Raw genomic sequence first — 21,222 nt, 5'->3', positions numbered from 1 at the left:
AAGCTGACAGACAACATATCATGCAAGTGTGCAAGATACATCTTCTGGATTCACTGGGACGCATTCTCAGTGATCTGACCTGGGGTCATCGGGTGTTTCAGGTCTCACAACATCAGACACCCTCGCCCAGGCGACCCAGCCAGGGTTGATCAGACCCTAACTTGCGTCCCAGCAGCAACTGCCCACGGATCAGCCCTCTTAATCCAAAGCCATCTAGTGGCTTTCTCTGCGGCTTCGCTTGCGGATTGAATGGCCCTCTTCTTTGCCAGCCCCGTAATGCCCAATTGGTTGAGGACTTTGCAGAGTGAGTAAATGTTGCATAAGACATCTTTTGATACTTATGTTGAACTATGGTAGTATTGTCATTAATTGTGCTGCTAATTGTAATCTGTTGTGTTCTTGAATATGTTTATTTAAAATATTTTGAAATTTAAAATTCTCCTTTTTATTTAGGCCCGCATTACTACACGGCTACAGCAATATCGTGCTAAAGTGGAATTAGCTCGCAGCACCAAACCCAATGCATGGGTTCCCAGGGAAAAACTGCCACGACCACTCACCAGTAGTGCCTCGGTGATACGCAAGCTTATGCGGAAAGCTGAACTGATGGGAATCAGCACCGACATTTTCCCTGTAGACACTTTAGATACCAACTCCAGTGTTGATGGCAGGAGAAAGCACAAGCAGCCAGCCTTGACTGCTGACTTTGTGAATTATTATCTTGGTATGGAAACAAACACAAAAAAAAGCAAATATAAAAATATTCTTCTGAAAAATAAATTATTTGGATCATGGGGTAAACATCCAAGTAATGCTATTTGCCATTATGCCAAAAAGTTAAACTACGGAATACATGTTAATATAGCACATGGATATTACCTGTTGCGGCTTCAAATGCAAATACTAATTCACATGGTTGACACTACTAATATCCCAGTTTTCCATTTTGCCTGCTTTTGTAGAGAGGAACATGCGGATGATGCAGATACAGGAGAATATTTGTGAACAAAAGAACTTAAAGGATAAACTGCAAAATGAGCAGGAATCACTTCATGTAGAATACAACAAGGTATGACGTTTATTTTTTGCTTCTATCTAACTTTATGATGTTGAGTTTATAGATGTGTCTGTAGAAGCACATTATGTAAGGATGTGTCTGCAGAATGCACATTATGCATTATGTAAGGAGTGTTAAGTTCCAGGAGAATGATCTGCATCGCGATTTTCAATAATACAAACCTGGAGTGTTTGACGGCACAGGGTCTCTACTTGCTGGAGTTTAGAAGGATGAGGGGTAACCTCATTGAAAGTTACCAAATAGTGAAATGCCTGGATAGAGTGGATGTGGAGAGGATGTTTCACTTGCCCCTTTAAACAAAACACACAGTTTAAGTGTGTCTAATTCCAGTTTGAATTTCAGCCTGGCCACATCTTCCTATCTCCACCCATTTCTGCTTTCTGCAGAGACCGTTCACTCCGAAACTCCCTGGTCTACTCGTCCCTTCCCACCCAAACCACCCCCTCCCCAGGAACCTCAGGAGATGTAACACCTGTCCCTTTACCTCCCCCCTCGACTCCATCCAAGGACCCAAACACTTTTTCCAGGTGAAGCAGAGGTTCACCTGCACCTCCTGTTTAAATAGACAATGATGTTTTGTCAAATTTGCTCATCACATCAGCTGGGATTTCTTGTACCATGATAGTTTCTATTTTTGGTAATTACAATTCTTCCTGAAGGCACAAGACATTATCTTGTATATTTATGTGGAAGGATAACAAAATATAATATTTTAAAATAGCTTTCTCCTTTTTTCCAAATTGGGTGAAATGTCTCCATTCAAAATAATAATGATTTATACTATTACTTGGAGTATTAAACATGCATAAATGTACAAACTGCCCATAAATCTGCAATAAGTTGTTCAGAGAGATTTTTAATTCTGACTGTCATGGTGGTCGGCTTGGGGTTTCTAAGAAAAAAGTATGCTCCACTATGCTTACAAACAAGTACATAGATTGTCAATTCTTTGATTGCATGTCTGATCTATTTCAATGGTGAAATGTTTATGATTGTAAAAAGAATCTAAGTCAGCTTCAGGAGTTAACTTGGCCTCCATGGTGAAACTTGGCATGTCTTCAGATCAAGTTGTGTTGATTTTTTTAAATGTCTTCATATATATTTAAATATTAGTGTCATTGCAAAATAGTAAGACTGTATTAGATATTATTATTAAGCGATGAATAATCACAGAGTAAGGAGCCTAAAAACTAAATCTTTAGAGTGTGTCTTTGTTATCATTAATAAACAATCTTAACTCTACCAATACAGTGAGAGAGTTCAAATAGTTTTGAGTATTTGTATTCCTAACGCTTTGTAAATGGACAAATGTCAATAGGTTTGTTAGTAATTTTGCGCAAGACATGTGGAGTCGCAGGCAGTGAAGAAACATAGAAAATAGGTGCAGGAGTAGGTCATTCGGCCCTTCGAACCACCACTGCCATTCAATATGATCGTGGATGATCATCCAAAATCAGTACCCCGTTCCTGCGTTCTCCCCATATCCCTTGATTCCAGTTGTCAAAGGATACAGCAGGATATGGATCAGTTTGAGATATTTACAGAGAAATCGCAGCTGGAGTTTATTCTGGCCAAGTGTCAGGCATTGGGATATTAATTGTAAGGGGAAAGTACACATTTAATTGCAAGACCCCTGACAGATTGATGGGCAGAGGAACCTTGAAGCCCCAGTCCGTAGCTCCTGGAAAGTAGCGAAACAATTGGATCGAATGGTAGATTGCCTGCATCGGTCAGGACATTGAATATGAGTGTGATGAAATCTTGTTGCAGCTTTATAGAACTTTGATTATGCTACATTTTGAGTATTTTGTGCAGTTCTGGCAGCCCCATTTGGAAGAATGTGCAGGTTTTGGAAATAGTGCAGAGGAGATTTACTAGGATGTCTGGTTTAGAGAGTATTAGTTATAAAGAGAGGTTGGACAAACATGAATTGTTTTCCATGGAGTGTCAGAGGTTGAGGGGAAACCTAATAGAAGTTTATAACATTATGAGAGGTATAGATTGGGTACATAATCAAAATATTTTGGAAATATCAATGCTGGAGGACATAGCTTTAAGGGGGAAAATATACTGGAGGTGTGCAGGACGTTTTTATTTACATCGAGTGTGGTACGTGCCCAGGCGCACTACTTGAGGTGATTTTGGAAGCAGATATGTTTGTGGCTTTTAGATAAGTTCGTGAATATGCAGAGAACAGAGAAATATGAATCGCGTTCAGACAGAAGGGATTAGTTTAATTTGGAATTCTGTTCAACACTTGCATTACGGGTCAAAGGACCTGTTCCTGTTCTCGACTGTTCTTGTGCTTGAGCTTAGAACCTAAGGTACGCTCAAATACAATTCAAACAAAAATACCAGTAAATTAACACTGATGTTTTTGAATTCAAATAAGGAAGTTATCTGAATAGCACACAGACTTTATGCATGTGCATATCTATGGTATTGAAGCTGGATGATATTCTATATCAAAATCACACTTTGGACAAGATCTTGCATGATATGTAATAAAAAGGAACTGCAGATGCTGGTTTATACCAAAGATAGACGTAAAATGTCTAAGTAACTCAGCGGGTTAGGCAGCATCTCTAGAGAAAATGGTAGCCGACTTTTCGGATTGGGAACTTCTTCAGTCTGAAACGTCACCTATCCATTTTCTCCAGAGATGCTGCCTGACCTGCTGTGTTCCTCCAGCATTTTGTGTCTCTATCTTTTGCAAGATATATTATCCCTTTTTCACAGTTATTCTATAATACATACTGCTTAATGTATGTTGGTATGGTATGGAATCACAACAGATAAAATTTCTTAATTATTGCCTAATTGTTTTGTATGATTTTTTGTTGTTCTGAATCCATTGCATTTTTACATTTGTTTCCAATAGTACTGATGAGGGAATTTGGATTGTGCTTTTAAAAAAAAGCTTTTTCTCTGCTGAGACTGAACTTGTAAGTTTAGAGTGCCTCCTATTGAAAATGAAAGAAAAAGCAGACTGGAATGATTTACCTTTTTTGTTTTAATTCTGTGCACTATTTTCTTTACTGACACATATTTCTTTGTCATCAGTTGTTTGAATCCCTAGAAAACCTGAGAGATAAGAATGGCAAATTACGTCGGGAGGGGCAAATGCTGTGGAGTACTCTCAGTAACATAGTTGGACAGGTTAGTAGACATATTCTGTTGTAGTTATTGTAAGCAGTGTTTCTTTCATACCCAATACCATTTTGTGATTACAGATCAAAATGGTACGAGGTATTGATTTTTAAGTAAATACTAGACCAAGTGGACCCGTTGGGCCCATTCCTCGTAGAGGGGGGACAGGGAAGGGGAGAGGGTGTCGTCACCGAGTGAGCCCTATTCCCCCCCTCCCCCTCTCCTGACCCGCACCTCCCTCCCCCCACCCCCACTTTCCCCTCCTCCCCACCCCCACTCTTTCCTGCCCCCCACTGTCCCCCTTCCCCCCCACCCCCACTGTTCCCCCACTCTCCCTGACCCTCTCCCCCTCCTCCCCCCACTCTCCCCCCACCCCCACTCTCCCCCCACCCCCACTCTCCCCCCACCCCCACTCTCCCCCCACCCCCACTCTCCTACTCCCACCCTCCCCTCCGCCCACTTGGCCGCCACGCCCACTCCCCTCCGTGGAGCCGTTGGCTGCGAAAAGCACTTACCACTGCCCGTGCGTTCAGCCAGCGCTGATTGCCGACGTGCGAGTCTCTGCCGGGGCGGGGCCGGGCGAGGGGAGACGGGCGAGGGAATGACTGAGGCGAGGCGCCGGGGCCGGGTGAGAACCGAGGTGAGAGGGGCGAGGGAAGGCCTGAGGCCGGGAGAGGGGGGAGGGAAGGACTGAGGCTGGGCGAGAGGCCGGGGCCGAGGCTAGGCGAGGGGAGAGGGTGGCGGCGCTACTGGCGGCCATCTTGTTTTGGCGAGTGAGGAGCAAATGAAGTGGTACGTGGAGCATTGTGATGTCATACGCTGAGTCATTTGAGGAAATGGGTTAGAAAGTGAATTTTTAAACCTTAAAATCTCTGTAGCTTTAAAAATGTAGGTTCAATTTGAATGAGATTTGTTACATATTATGCCCAGGATAATGGCGAGTAAGGTGGTGCAAAAATGGTGGTGTTATGGTGTACTGTTTTGGCTGTGCGAAGCATAAAAGTTATGCTTTGCACATACACACGGACAGAGAGCTTTAGTAATGTAGATATGAAAGCCATACAACCCACTTGTACGATCTGTGTAGTTTTGTTTAGAATTAATAATTGCTATTTTGTTTGCATAAAACATGTGTATTTCTTTCCATTTGCAATAACCGATTGACCTGCCATTTGTCAATGACTTGCCCCCCCCACCACTCAACCCATTAGATTTTGATTTTTGGTTTGCAGTAATACAAAACTGGCAGTAACTATCTGAAGAAGGGTCTCGACCCGAAACGTCACCCATTCCTTCTCTCCCGAGATGCTGCCTGACCTGCTGAGTTACTCCAGCATTTTGTGAATAAATGGCAGTAACTATCGCCCTGTAGCAAAAATAAAGATATTCTAATTTTAGCCACATTGTTTTGATCAACAAAGGCAGCATCATGAAAAAATAATTGCATTTGGTTCTTCTGTCTTTTCATTAGTAAAAGACAGTTGTGCCTAAGTATACAATTATAATTCTGTAATGCTGTTTGGTTATCTTCTTGTTCTTTTCATAATTTTTTAGGAATATATTTTGAGAGGGTGAATGAGTTAATTAGAATTGCAATGAATGTGGTATTAGATGAGGGCCTAATAAATCTAAATTGGATGTAAAACTATAATTACTATTGTGTAAGGAGAATGAATAAATCACATGGGATGAAGCATTAATAGCACTTTGCAATAAAATATTTTATCCTGTGTATTTTTAAATGGTGATTTTGCAGAGAGCACCTTGCATTTATTAGCAAAGATTTGTCAATAAGGATAAATAAACTCTTGCATGCACAGACACAAATGGTACTTGGGTTGTCTTGTGAAACTATAAAGCTAATGCAGGTAGGTTCTAATTGTCGTGTTTAAAATGGATTTTGCATATCAACTGCAATATCTTAGTTTTGGTGCCTTACGCCAAGTCAGAAAATAACAAACCACAATTGGCAACTGGACCTGCTAATACATTTCCAACCTCATGCAGTAAACCTGGCAGCAGCAGGATTCATTTACACAGCTTGCATGACACTTTTTTTTTCCAGTTGGCTGAACAGATGCAGGCCCACTGTGAAATGACTTTGATAGATGGTTCCTGTCTGAGAAGCGAGCGTGCTGCAGATTAGTGGAAACCCAAAGAGAATCTTGCCTGTTTTGCAGGGAGTATGGTCCAATAAGATATTTTTTTCTAATTAACCCAGAGAACACCATTGTATCTCGATGCTGTGGAAAATAAACTATTTCAATAATCTTAAGACAAGACTCTTGTTTTTCCCCCATAAAGTAGCATGTCCTTATCTGTCACTTTGAAAACCTGTGGAAATCATTGTTCTGTAAAGCTTTTGTATGCTGTTTATTTGAAAACTATTTTAAATTCTAATCACAGTTTTCTTTAGAATTTAAACATGCACTGTTTTGAATTTCATTTTGCACTAATTTTCATGTTATTTAAAAATATTTTTAAATTAATAGAAATTGAATTTTCCTGTGATTTTGCGAACACCCAAGGAAAGACGACCAAGTAAAAAGGATGGGGGAACATTAAAATCGTTAGCACCTCCAGCAGTATTGTACAGGTATTAAATTTTATTTTGAGTTTTGTCCAACTTCCAGTCGATGTAGTTAAGTTTTGGTTAAATTAATTCTGTCTCGCATTGTTTATGTCCAGGAAAATGATCCAGGACATGGGGAGTGATCAGGCTGACAACATAAACATGGGCAGCATTGCAAGGAAAGGATGGAAGCTTTGAATTACAAAAGTATATTAATTGAATGAAAGATCAAGAATTGTTATAAAATGATTTCAACATGAGCAGATGTAGTCTGCAAATTAAGGCTAAGTCTTTGAGGAGCGGTTTACAGTAAGTTCTATGTAGGGATGATGGAATAAATTTGCAGCCCTTTTATGCAAACAGCAATTGAAGCGAGGCAAATTGTTAAATTTAAATCTGAGATTGATACATTGTTGTCAACAGAAGATGTTAAGTGTTATGGGCTAGTATATATAAGAAGTTAAATCTCCAGCCATTGAATAGCGAGGGTACTGTCCAATTCACTGCTACCTCATTGTGGACAGTTAAAAAATTTTAAAAAGTGTTTAACTTCAAATAGTGCATAATTATAGCCGCCTGAAACCTATTTTATGTTGTAATATGACACATCTAATTTATATTGAACCCACTAAGGGATTTCTTGTAAATGCCTTTTTTCTGTTCTTTAATTGTATTTTGTGGTGTGACTTTGTTTAGAACAATATGGGACAGAACACATGATATTCAAGATTAGTGACTTACAGAAAGATAGGTGAGAAATTAAGTTATGAGGAGGGTCCAGAAAACCTGGAAAGGGACACAGAAAGGCTTAATGAGCACACACAAAATTATACTCCAACACAAGTTATAGTGTCTTGGGTTAACATACTTCTCACTCCACTGTTTTATCATACTGAGCATTCAGTAGAACATGCCAGAATCAGTACATGAAGCAGAATAATAATTCTAATGGATAGTAGTTCAGTTCAAAGCTCTACAGCCCTGCCTTGTACTTTTGAGCATGAATGGCATTCATTCCATTGCATGTCCATTCTCAATAATGATGAAGCCTCTGCATGCGAATGCAAAGGGGCTCGCAATTATCTTTAGTAACACGTGCTGAGTGAATAAAATATCTCTGCCTCTTTGTGACATCCTTGGCATTGATAAGTGCACATCTGCATGGTGACCAAGCCTCTGGACTGCACCATCGATCCACAGATACAAGTTTGAGACTCTCTTTGCCAAACGTGGAATTTAGAATCAAGTAATGAAACAGATCTGTGCTGGAAAACGTGAACAAATGGAGAGAGAAACTAGGTGAACCAGTAGGAACTTCCATTTTGATATGAATTTACCAATTTCAGGTAACACACATTTTAGGTAACACACATTCCCTGTCTTCATTTCCTTCTCTTAGTGGTCCATCTAGATTTCCTCTCTTTTATTCACCTTTCCATTCTCTCCCTGCACAACCCCACCCTATTACATAGATTTGTTATCCTCCACCTGATCCCATCTACCCCTGCAACTGTCCTCCTGGGTTTTTGGCTTCTCCGTGCTCCCCGTTTTATTTTCCCCTCCTTCATTCCCCCCCCACCTCCAATCTGGTTCCATCTGTGCAGCATCTATTCCTTATCTGGTTCCACTTATCGTATTTGTCTCTACATCTCCCCATCATCACTCCATGTGCCCATCACCCTGTACTTCACCTGGTTATCCATTCTTCTTTTGGTTATCTTCCTGTTGCATTCTAAGTCCTGATGAAGGGTCTCAACCGGAGACATTGACCCTCCCTTTACCTCCACAGATGCTCCTTGACTGCTGAATTTCTCCAGTAGTTTTTTAAAATTTTATTCGTTCATTGATGATTCGTTATGTTAAGCTCCAGATCTCATTTCTGTTATGTACGCAAAGCTGAATTCCAGGGATGAGATGACACTGATTGATCTTGATATGAAGGTAGCATTTGGCTTTATATGGCATCCAGGAGACTTAATACATTTCAGGAACAGAAGCTATCTTAAATCCCATCCAGAACAAAGCAGTTTACTTGAGCTGGTGCAACATAGTTGCAGAGTATACCAGTAACATTTGCACTGCAGCTATTTATCAAGATGACAATGTCCGATTCTCCAAAATCTTTGACCGCTAAAACCTATAAGAAACATAGCTGCAGGTGCTCTGACCTGGACATGTATTATCATTCCTTCATCGATATTATATTACGAACATGGGGCATGCAGCATCATAGCACTCACGATATTTCTTCAAGTGCATAATGATGGTTCAGGGCAGCTTATCACCTTCTCGAGCATAAGTAGAGATGGGAAATCGGTACTGGATGCGCCAATATTAATGATTTAGTTTAAATGATAAATTGTTGTTTGATATTGTGCTTGGCTGAGAGCGAGGTAAATGTCATTAACAGATCTGAAAAAGTTGAAGGTCAGTTAATGTTTAAAAACTAAAATCAAATTTCCAACGAAAAAGTGTTTTATACCTTCAGCAGCATCCTTCTACATTGCTGAAGGTAATTAAGAAAGTGTGAGGACAGATTATTCCCTCTTTCACACAATTTAGAATTCTTATCAGACAGCACATAAAGAATGGAAGTAAACTGATCTTCTCTGATTGGCACACTGTGAACAGCGGGTTGGTATTTGAGCCCAGGGCTTTGACACTCTTTATGAACAGTCTGGCTGAGGGGTCCAAACATCATATTTGTTAAGTGTGCTGTTGATTCTAAACCAGGTGGAACTGTGAATTCAAAGGAAGATGTAAAAATCACAGAGTGGTATACCGCACAGAAGCAGACTCTTCAGCTCACCATGACAATAACAACTATTTTGCTTATCGTAACTAATCCCACTTGCCTGCAATAGGTCTGTAGCTTTGCCTATTCAAGTACCTGTCTAAAAGGTGCAATGTACTTAATACAATTTAAAATAATACATAGATTACATTATTCGAAGACGAAATTAAATAGGATTTTTCCTAGTATCTCTCCTATTTGTGATAAATGTCAATTTCAAGAAGCTAATTTAACTCATATTTTCGTAACTTGCATAAAAATGCAAAATTTCTGGTTGGATATTTTTAAAATAGTTTCTAAAGTTATCAACAAGCAATTGGATATGGATCCAAAATTAATTATATTAGGATTATCAGAACATACTACAAACTTTACAACAAGTCAGGTACATTTTCTTGATTACAGTTTAATAACTGCGAAAAAATTAATACTTAAATTTTGGAAAAAACGAATAACCCCCACAATTAAAATGTGGACTACGGAAATGACAGAGACCCTGCATTTGGAAAAAATAAGATTTGCCTTAATTGACAAACCTGATTTATTTTTTTAAAATATGGTCTCCATTTATTGAATTTTTAGAAAAGTAAATGGGTTTGACACAGGACTAAAATAAAAATTTTAAATTAAAAGTTGAAACTTGAGTTTAGGGTTGGATGTACAACTGTGGTTATTGTCTCCCGGATCTACCCCCTTTAATTTTTATAGTTATACCTTTTAAAAAAAAAAAAAAATTCTCTCTTCCCAATAGTTTATAGTTTTTTTTTCTTTCTTCTTTATTTTTTATTTTCTCAATTTAAAAATTGAAGCTATGTAAGAACTTTGTAACAAATTTGTCTTTTATTTCTATCTGTACATATGCTTTTCAAAAAAATATATATTAAAAAAAAAAGGTGCAATGTAGTAGTAATTGTACCTGATTTCACTACTTCTGTGAGCGAGTTCCACATAGCAACCACTGTATTTCTTTACAAAACCTTTTCCCAAAGTCTCTTTTAAAACTTATTTTTCTCATCTTAAACCTCGCCCTCCTATGGATATGGACAGCTGAATGATAGGACATAAATGTAGCAAATAAAATATAACTTGGGGAAAAATTTGAAGTTATCACTTTAATTACAAAACAGTAAAGCAGATATTTTAAATAGGAGAGATAAGGTAATGTTGATGTTCTTGTGCACAAGTCACTGAAAGCCCCCTTAAAGGTACAGCAAGCAATAGGAAGGTAAATTATATATTGGCCTTTATCACAAAACACTTGAATCTTGAATTGAAGATGTATTTTCTGTAATTATATCGGGCCCAGGTGGGACTGAACAGTTTAAAAAATATACAGATGCCACAGAATAAGTGCAGTGCAGATTCACTAGACTAGTTCAAGGGTTTGCCAAATAAGGAGAGATTAAGTCGACTAGTCCTGTATTCTCTGGGGAGTTTGGAAAAAATGAGAAGTAATTTCATTGAAATTTACAATATTCATGTTGGGCCTGATAAGTAAGACATAGAAACATAGAAAATAGGTGTAGGAAGAGGCCATTTGGCCCTTCGAGCCAGCACCACCATTCATTGTGATCATGGCTGATCATCCACATTCAGTAACCTGTGCTTGCCGTCTCCTCATTTCCCTTGATGCCACTAGCCCCGAGAGATGCAGGAAATTTCTTTTTGGTGTCCATAATCGGTCTCAATAAGGGTAGGTCATTTAGGACAAATACGTGAATAATTTGTTTTCGCACTAGGGTGATGAATCTTTGGAATTCTCTATCCCAGTGTGCTGTGGATACCTAGTTGTTGATATTGTGCAAAACTGCAATGACTATATTTTAGTCTACTAAATAAATCAAGGAATACACTGATGAGCCAAAACATTATGACCACCTGCCTAATATGCTGTTGGATCTCCGTGTGTCGCCAAAACAGCACCGACCGCCGAGGCATGGACTCTACTAGACCCCTGAAGGTGTCCTGTGGTATCTGGCACCAAAACATTAGCAGCAGATCCTTCAAGTCCTGTAAGTTGCGAGGAGGGGCCACCGTGGATCGGACTTGTCGATCGAGCACATCCCACAGATGCTCAATCGGATTGAGATCTGGAGAATTTGGAGGCCAGGGCAACACCGTGAACACTTCATCATGTTCCTCAAACCATTCCCGAACAATGTGTGTAGTGTGGCAGGGCGCATTACCCTGCTGAAAGAGGCCACTGCCATCAAGAGAATGCCATGAAGGGGTGTACCTGGTTTGCAACGATGTTTAGGTTGGTGACACGTGTCAAATTGATGTCCCAGCAGAACATTGCCGAGAGCATCACACACCCTCCACCGGCTTGTTGTCTTCCCACAGTTCATCCTGGTGCCATCACGTCCCCAGTAAACGGCGCACACGTACACGGCCATCCACGTGATCTAAAAGAAAACGGGACTCAAAGACCAGGCGACCTTCCACTGCTCCAAGGTCCAGTTCCGACGCTCGCGTGCCCAATGTAGGCGCTTTCGATCATGGGCACTCTGACCGATATGCGGCTACGCAGCCCCAAACGCAGCACGGTGCGATGCACTGTGTATTGTGACACATTCCTCCCGTGACCACCATTAACTTTTTCTGTGACTTGCGCCATAGTAGACCTTCTGTCGGTTCGGACCAGACGGGATAGCCTTCGTTGCCCTCGCGCATCGATGAGCCTTGGGCGCCCAACACCCTGTCGCTGGTTTATGGTTTGTCCCTCCTCGGACCACTGTCGGTAGGTACTCTGCTGACCGGTACCACTGTTGACCGGGAGCACCCCACATGCCTTGCCGTTTCAGAGATGCTCTGACCCAGTCGTCTGGCCATAACAATTTGGGCCTTGTCAAAGTCGCTCACGTCTTTACTCCTGCCCATTTCTCCTGCATCCAACACAACTTCAAAAACTGACTGTACACTTGCTGCCTAATATATCCCACCGCTTGACAGGTGCCATTGTAACAAGATAATCAATGTTATTCACTTCATCTGTCAGTGGTCATAATGTTTTGGTTCATCGGTGTACATGAATAGTGTCGGAAAATTGTGTTGAGGTAGAATGTAAGTCATGACAGAGCAAGCTCAATTGACCAATAGACCTACTGCTCTTAATTCCAAAGTTAAATTGTTTTTCTTTTGAAATAGCTTAAGAATACGTACCTCTTACATTACAGAATTTTCATTAAGCAGCAAACTGAAAATATAGCTACTGTAAGTAAATCATCCCAGTAAAAGAGTAACACACTCGTTAGTTTTTAATTTTACAGTATTTGATTGCTATGAGTTTATTTTTAGAAATCAAATCAATTAAATTAGTTTGAAAATAAATCAGTTAAGTATTCTGTGCTCAGGAATGATATCTATATACTAAAACTCTCGTTGGTTCGCTTGTTCCTGAACTACAGCCAAAACGGTACACAATAGCGTGACAATTTTAGGACCATCTTACTCACCTTCGTCCCCTTGTCCTATGTAAGGTTTCATTGAAATCGGTGTTATATTTTAAAAGTTATTCACATTTTAAAGTTTTAAAAACCACGCATGCGCAGTTGGGGCTCCATTGATCTGGTGCTTACATAAGATGGCCGCCGTATCCGTGTGTGCGCAGAACAAACGTGTCCACGCCTGCGCAGTTAGGGTCCTTTGAACAGGGCTCGGCCTCCTGCCTCTTGGAGGCAGGAGAGCCAGGCCTGATGCCGGGTGAAGCAGCCTGGGCCTGGGCCTGGACGTGACCAGGTAAACGTGAGCCTGAGTGGGCCAAGGGGAAAGGCGGCAGCAGCAGCGGCGGTGAGGCCGGGCATTGGTGGAGGCCAAGGCCTGGGATTGGCACTGGGCCTGGGATTGGCACTGGGCCTGCCCTTGGCTCCCCCATCCCACCTCCTCTCCCCGGCCGGCTCAGTGCCTTCCCAACGCCGTCCAGAGTCCATCGGCTCAGCAATAGTGGGAGAGCCGCCGCCGTCTACCTCTGAACATCCCTGTGCCGGGACTGGACGGGACTCTTCCCCTCCACCCCCACCCCCGCATCACCAATGGCGGCTGCCCAGGCTGGGAGGCGGGTTGCTACGGGAACCGCAGGTTGCTCGGGGGAGGTGGAGGGTGGGGGGGGTGGGGTTGTGAGGTGAGGGGGTAGGGTTGGGGGTGGAGGAGGGGGGGAGGTGGAGGAGGGGGTGGCGAGGTGGGGGAGAGGAGGTGGGAGGGAAGGGGAGGGAGGTTGGGGGGTGGAGGGGGCAGAAGAGGGGAGGGAGGTTGGGGGGTGGGGGAAAGAGTGTGCTGCACCAATGCAGGAGTGGTTTGGGCCCAACGTGTCCACTTGGTCTATTTTCTCCTAAATTTGTCAGAGATTGAATATAATTTAGTGTCAAGTATACCGAGGTACAGTGAGAAGCTTTTGTTGCGTGCTAACCAGTCAGCGGAAAGCCATACATGATTACAATCATGCCATATACAGTTTATAGATAGATGATGAGGGAATAACGTTTAGTGCAAGGTAAAGCCAGCAAAGTCTGATCAAAGATAGTCCAAGGGTCACCACTGAGGTAGATAGTAGTTCAGGACTGCTCTCTAGTTGTGGTAGGATAATTCAGTTGCCAAATAACAGCTGGGATGCGTTTTCACACTTGTCATTGTTGTGCTGTGGGATTAGTGGGGAATATGTATAACCTTTGATTTAGGTGTCATCCTCGAGAAGTTTTAAGTTTGGTGAATGTGATTATCACAGACGATTGTAAAGTTGAACAGCCTTACTTCACACATGCTGTTATGTAAGTTCATAATCACTTCTTCAACGGTGAATATCAGAGTATTATGCTCTGGTCGGTTGATTCTCGATTAAATAGAATTAATCTTTTTTTTTGCAGTTGTGGAATTTGCAAGAAGAATCATGACCAGCACCTCCTCGTCCTCTGTGACACTTGTAAACTCTATTATCATCTTGGTTGCTTAGATCCCCCCCTCACCAGGATGCCCAAAAAGACCAAAAATAGTTACTGGTAAGAATTTTTCACTTTACTATGCATACAGTGAGTTTGTATCATATGTAGAGTTTTTAAATACAAAAGAGTGAAAATATGCTGCAATTTTAATGTTTCAATTGGTTAGACTCCTTTTTACAACTTTCATGTTGCAGCTGGAAGAGAAGGCAGGGCAAAGCCTGGCATGTTTTTCTTGATAGTCAGATGGTTGGACAAAGGCCAGAGAGGAAAGGACAAAAAGTATGAGACAACAGGATTGAACGCAAATTGAGGCTGTAGGAGGCGGGGAGAAATGGATACGAGTCCAGGTGGGGCACAAGTAGAAGGGGGGGGGAGTTATAGATGCCAGAAATTGGAGAATTCAATGTTTATACTGTTGCATTGCAAACTCCCCGCGTGGAAAATGAGGTGCTGTTTCTCCAGTTTGGGTGTGGACTCACTCTGCAACTCCTTGGTTCATTCATCCCTTCCCTCCCAAACCACCACCCTAGGTACTTTCCCCTGCAACTGCAGGAGCGGTATGAATGTTAAATTCACCAATTTTAGGTAACTACAAACCCCCTCTCTCCCTTCTTCCCCACTCCTACTGGATTCACACCTATTTCTCCCCTCTTGCTCCTCATCCACCTATGTTCCTTCCTCCAGTTTCACAATTCACAACTCTTCAATCCTTTTGTTTCACACCTTCTGCCTTTTCATCTCTGGCCTTTGTCCAAAGATCTGTCAATCAACCCCCCAGCCTATATCCACCTATTAATTGCCAACCTTTTTCTACCGCCCATCCTCTCCAGCTTTCTCCTCTTCCTACTCCCACAATCAGTCAGAAAAAGGGTTTGTCCCAAAACGTCACCCGTTTTTCTCCAGAGATGCTGCCTGACCCACTGAGTTACTCCAGAACTTTGTGTCTTTTTAATATATATCTAGAGTTGTTTGAGGAGGAAATTTGGTCCTAAAAGTCTATTGTTTGAGAAATAATCAAACGTGTATTGAATAGGAATGTCACGGTTTGTTTTTGTTGGAGCGATGTTCAATTAGTATGTTTTTGATGCCAATTATAGCTCCATTAGTTGCACTTTCACTTTCATATCATAGATGCAGCATGTTCAGCATTTCCTAAATGCTCACTATTAGAGGTAGCATCTTTCAAATGAGGTATCCAGTCAGCCCTCTCTGATGGTCACATAAATCCTATGGCACTAGTGAGTTATTCCTAGTTTCTTGACCAAAATCAACCTCTGAGAAATATTAGAATGGATTAAATCATCAATGAACTATTGCTGTTGATGAGTTCTTGCTGTACACAAGTTGGTTTTATGTTTCATATGTTGCTGTAGTGTGCACTGCAAAGGTACCTCATTGTCAAGTACTTTGAAACTTTCTAAGCAGGATGTAAAAGTATCGAAATGAATTGACGTAAGAAGTTTTGGTCCATATTTTTACATTTGCTCTCACTAATTCCATAGCAACTTGGTTTATAAGATGTCTAATGTCAGGAATTATTTGATCGCAGTCACGTAATATAGATTAAATGTTTGAGAAACCTAAATTTAGGTTACATTTAGGCAGGTATCAAGAAGCAAGTTACTGAATTAAGAGAGCCGCTGGTGCTTTTAATTGCTAATTTATTCAGTTGGATTTCAGTTTTAAACATTTTATGGCTGACCATGTTCTGGTCTGTATATTTTGATTACCTGAAAAGATCCAGATTTTCTAAACACAAAAACATCTATATGCTCATACTTGTGCGTTCTGTGTACAAATTAGATTGTAATAAAATTGATGGCAAAGTTTTATTTTTAATTTCCCCCTTCTCTTTGTAAAGAGAAACCTTCTTTTAAATTTGAATTTGTCTATCTATGAATCATCCACAAATAACAACAAATATCCAAATTAAATCTTAGCATGCTAGTGAAAGTGTGTCCCAGATGAATACAAATATTCTTTTGTAGAACTGGCAGCTGTCCTTACTGTGAATGCATGCTTGAGCTGCGCTCCAGATCACAAACGTGGGCATCACTTTTAATTAGTCTGAACATACTCTGCAAGATAAGATCATTGAAGAGAAATTGAGTTGTATTGATTGTTCTTTCTCACCTTTGTTGTGCTTTTATGAATTATTTTGAGCCTTAATGTACCAAAGCCTAAATGTTGAGTTTCTTTTGAAAATTCCCTGGCCTTTCCTTTGTGGTTCATGAGATGTTAAAATATATTTATAAGCTGGGCATGATTGAATTTGTCATGGGCCGTGACCTATTTGAAGATGTGCAATTTATATCCCTGTTAAAAATCCTCAAGGGTAAGAAGTGTCTCATCATTTAGTCTTTTAAGTAGCTCATTTTGTTCTGATTTATAGGATGAATTTTTGTGCACTTGTACTTCAGTTCTGTGTGAAAAGCAATTGACCAGTTTGCAGAAAATGTAATGCTTCCCAAATCAGGTAGATATGAAGCATGTTTTCTTTGTCAGGATATTTAGGGAACCATGTTATTCCCGATAAGGACAACACTTGGAGTGAAAATGTTGCCCTTTTGGTCTCTCTTCCCTCTCACTTTAACCCACTGCCCACTAGTTTTAGAATCTTCTATTGTAAAAGGTCTGTGAGCATTTTTCATGCCCCTCGTGATCTTGTACACCTCAAAAAGGTCACCCTTCACCCTCCTATGCTCCAAAGAAAAAAGTACCACCCTATCCAATCTTTCTCTACCTTAAGATCAGGTCAAAACACCCGTAAAATGGAAATGAAACATTGCTAATTGTGACTTGTTCACACATTGTGGTTGTCAAGTTTACTGCAGTGTTGAGTAAATATTTGGAAGGAACCCAATTGCTATCAGCAAAAAACTTCATGCAGAAAAAGATAATGCAATTTTACTTTTTTTTCCTTTATCTCACTCTGCTGAAGCTCTGTTCTATCCTCCAGGCAATGCTCAGAATGTGACCAAGCAGGGAGTAGTGACTTGGAGGCAGACATCACCATGGAAACTTTACCAGATGGGACCAAGAGATCAAGGAGGCAGATTAAGGAGCCTATGAAGTTCACTCCATTGGATATTGTGATTGAACAAAAGAAGATCATGAACAAAAATATGGTAATTTAATCCCCTCTTCCTCTATACTTGCAATGTATTTTTAAAATGCTAGACATTATGATAGAGGTTTTGCAATGGCCAGATGGCAAGTTGTTTGCAATGGCAATGAAATTGCCACTATTTAATGTAATTACTTTGCAAAACTTAATTTATTGAGTTCACACATGCTGTTAAACATGAACATTTTTGTCAGCAAAACCCTGTTTCTGTACAGTGTAGGTTGCTGTACTCTAAGCATTTGATAGAGTTTGAGAACTACAGCTTTTTCACACTATTGGTACAAAGATCAGTGAAATAGTTGTGCCTTGTTAAATGAGGTGGAATCATTTTTTTAAGTGCACAAAGATATAATTGCTGAACAACTTCTGAATCTTAAACGAATTGTATGTAATCCAATTCCTTTGGGGGGGAATGTTTTTAGTTTCCTTTTGAAATATTTACTTTCAACCTTAATTTATGCATGTGTCACCGTTTTTATTTCATTCTGTGAAATATGGAACATTAAATGTGCAGTTTACATCTCTCAAAATACATCCATCAGGTTAGTTGCCGAGCCAGGTTGATTTTGTCACAAAAAAAGCAAAATACAGTAGATCCTGGAAATCTGAAATAAAAGTAGCTCATGCTGGAATAACTAAAACATTGTCAGACACAAAATGCTGGAGTAACTCAGCGGGACAGGATATGAATGGGTGACGTTTCGGGTCGAGACCCTTCGTCAAACTGAAGGGTCTCGACCCAAAACATCACGCATTCCTTCTCTCCAGCGATGCTGCCTGTGCTGCTGAGTTACTCCAGCATTTTGTGTCTATCTTTGGTTTAAACCAGCATCTGCAGTTCCTTCCTAAAACATTGTCATGCAGCTTCGATGCAGAAAGAAACTATTCACATTTCCGATCAACGAACTTTCTTTGACTTGTTGATTACATTATTTTTTAATGCATAGCATGTATCCCCAGATGAGGAATCTGACTCCAACCAAAGTCAGGCAAGAGGAAATCTTTGCTACACAATCTAATAATATTGTGACATGCAGCACTGGGGAATCAGTCAGCTAGTTCATCTCAAAGTTAATAAAAATACATTTTTATTTGATTGGAGGAGCTGCTGATTAAATGTTTGTTCTTTAATGGCATTTGTCAAATCTTAAGGAAATAAAAATCAAAAATAGTCTTAAGTATATTTTTGATGTGGAAGCTATTTTTCTGTTGAAATTGGAAAACAGCGAGCAAAACTTGACAAAATAAATTTGGACTTTTTTTCTCTTGTGCCTTAAGGAAAGTGTCTTTGGAGCTGTGAGTGGATTGAATTTCCCAGCATGGATCATTGGTGGAGAAATGGGCATTTCTTTTCATTGATCATTCACAGGTCATAGGTATCAATAGCAAGGCTAGCATTTATTGTCCGTCTCTTAACTCCAAATGATTGGAGTTTCTCACGTTCAGCTGCTCTGTAATTGTATTTGTGCAGTACAAATACCTCTGCAGTACAATTATGTAAAGAATTTTGCACAATGGCACTAAAACCAACAATGGTACAAGCCCCACTCAGTGGGGGACGCTCTGGAGATGTTGAAGTTTCCTGTCTGTTGCCTGTACCTGGTGGGTGGAGGTAACAGATTTTGTCAATGCAATTGTTTTGTAGATTGCAAACAGAACACTGCTGGATGAATGGAAGTGTAATGTGTTCATTGCAATGCGAATCAAGTGGCCTGTTTTGTCCTTGTTGGTTTTGAGCTCCTTGAATATTACGGGAGCTGCATTCTCTTTGTCGTGGGGATTACCGCTTCATAGTCCTGATTTGTGCCTTGTGTGGGTTAGAAGAGATTTTGGCAATAAAGAACAATTTGTTATTCTGATTAAACAGTTAGTGATGTTATGTGGCTTGTCCCGGTTTTTATTTCATTCTGTAAAATATGTAAAATTAAATGTGAATTTTACATCTTTCAAAATTCATACATCAGGTTAGTTGCCTTAGTTATACAAATTAGTTGAATCAGCCAAAACATTATGACCACTGACAGGTGAAGTGAATGACATTGGTTATCTTATTGCAATGGCACCTGTCAAGGGTGGGATATATTAGGCAGCAAGTGAACAGTCAGTTCTTAAAGTTGATGTGTTGGATGCAGGAGAAATGGGCAGGAGTAAAGACCTGAGCGACTTTGACAAGGGCCAAATTGTTATAGCCAGAAGACTGGGTTAGAGCATCTCTGAAACGGCAAGGCTTGTGGGGTGCTCCCGGTCAGCAGTGGTGAGTACCTACTGACAGCGATCCAAGGAGGGACAAACCACAAACTGGCGACGGGGTGTTCAGTGCCCAAGGCTCATCGATGCGCGCGGGCAACGAAGGCTATCCCGTCTGGTCTGAACCGACTGTAGGAAGACGACAAGCCGGTAGAGGGAGTGTGATGCTCTGGGCAATGTTCTGATGGGAAACCCTGGGTTCGGCCATTCATGTGGACGTCAATTTGACACGTGTCACCTACCTAAACATCGTTGCAGACCAGGTACACGCCTTCATGGCAATGGTATTCCCTGATGGCAGTGGCCTCTTTCAGCAGGATAATGCGCCCTTCCACACTGCACACATTGTTCGGGAATGGTTTGAGGAACATGATGAAGTATTCACAGTGTTGCCCTGGCCTCCAAATTCTCCAGATCTCAATCCGATTGAGCATCTGTGGGATGTGATGGATCGACAAGTCCGATCCATGGCAGCTCCACCTCGCAACTTACAGGACTTGAAGTATCTGCTGCTAATGTTTTGGTGCCAGATACCTCAGGACACCCTCAGGGGTCTAGTATAGAATGAAAACATATCTTGACATGTCATTGTTATTTTATTCACAATATTAGGATTTCTGGAAATAAGTTTGATGTCACTGATTGTGAATATGTATGGGTAGGCCCTAATGAAATGTATGTGAGAGAACAGTAATCATGATAGGGAGAATCATGTGCTGAGAAGTGTATGCATGACTTATTTATATATATATATATATATATATATATATATATATATATATATATATATATATATATATAAATAAATAAGTCATGCACACACTTCTCAGCACATGGTTCTCCCTATTTATATTTATATATATTTATAATATATATATATATGTGTGTGTGTGTATATATATATATATATATATATAGAGAGAGAGGGAGAGATTGAAAGAAAAAGGTAGCTAAACAAATAATTAGAGGAAATTACAAAAAAGAAAAACTAGAGAGATATATATGTGTGTGTGTATATATGTGTGTATATATATATGTGTGTGTGTGTGTGTGTGTGTGTATATATATATATATATATATATATATGCATGCATATACATAAACCTTAAAGGTCGAATCGCCTTTATGGTTTATGTACATCATGTGAAAAATAAGATGAAGAGAGAAATAGAGCGTTGCTTTAAATCAAAGTTGCTTCTGATCCATGAGAAGGAACTTTGAGATCTATTTATCTCTATATTGCCTCTCACACACAAACATACACACACACACATACACGCACACATACGCGCTCACACACACACACACACACACACACAC

General features: G+C 40.3%; 1 protein-coding gene across 5 annotated transcripts in view; it reads left to right on the top strand.

The window, feature by feature from the left end:
- phf14 (PHD finger protein 14) overlaps positions 1–21,222 on the top strand; it is a 175,605-nt gene that overhangs the window by 52,191 nt on the left and 102,192 nt on the right. For all 5 annotated transcript variants that reach the window (XM_078422080.1, XM_078422089.1, XM_078422071.1 and 2 more), the window contains exons 9-14: positions 454–724; positions 963–1,069; positions 4,142–4,237; positions 6,721–6,824; positions 14,454–14,585; positions 17,488–17,656. In XM_078422080.1, the coding sequence (XP_078278206.1) occupies positions 454–724; positions 963–1,069; positions 4,142–4,237; positions 6,721–6,824; positions 14,454–14,585; positions 17,488–17,656 (879 nt within the window). The remainder of the gene's footprint in view (positions 1–453; positions 725–962; positions 1,070–4,141; positions 4,238–6,720; positions 6,825–14,453; positions 14,586–17,487; positions 17,657–21,222) is intronic.

This window comes from Rhinoraja longicauda, chromosome 2 (assembly GCF_053455715.1).
Source record: "Rhinoraja longicauda isolate Sanriku21f chromosome 2, sRhiLon1.1, whole genome shotgun sequence".
In the NCBI taxonomy this organism is placed as follows: Eukaryota; Metazoa; Chordata; class Chondrichthyes; order Rajiformes; family Arhynchobatidae; genus Rhinoraja; species Rhinoraja longicauda.
The sequence above is the reverse complement of the archived record's forward strand: the minus strand, read 5'-3'. Positions and strand labels throughout refer to the sequence as shown.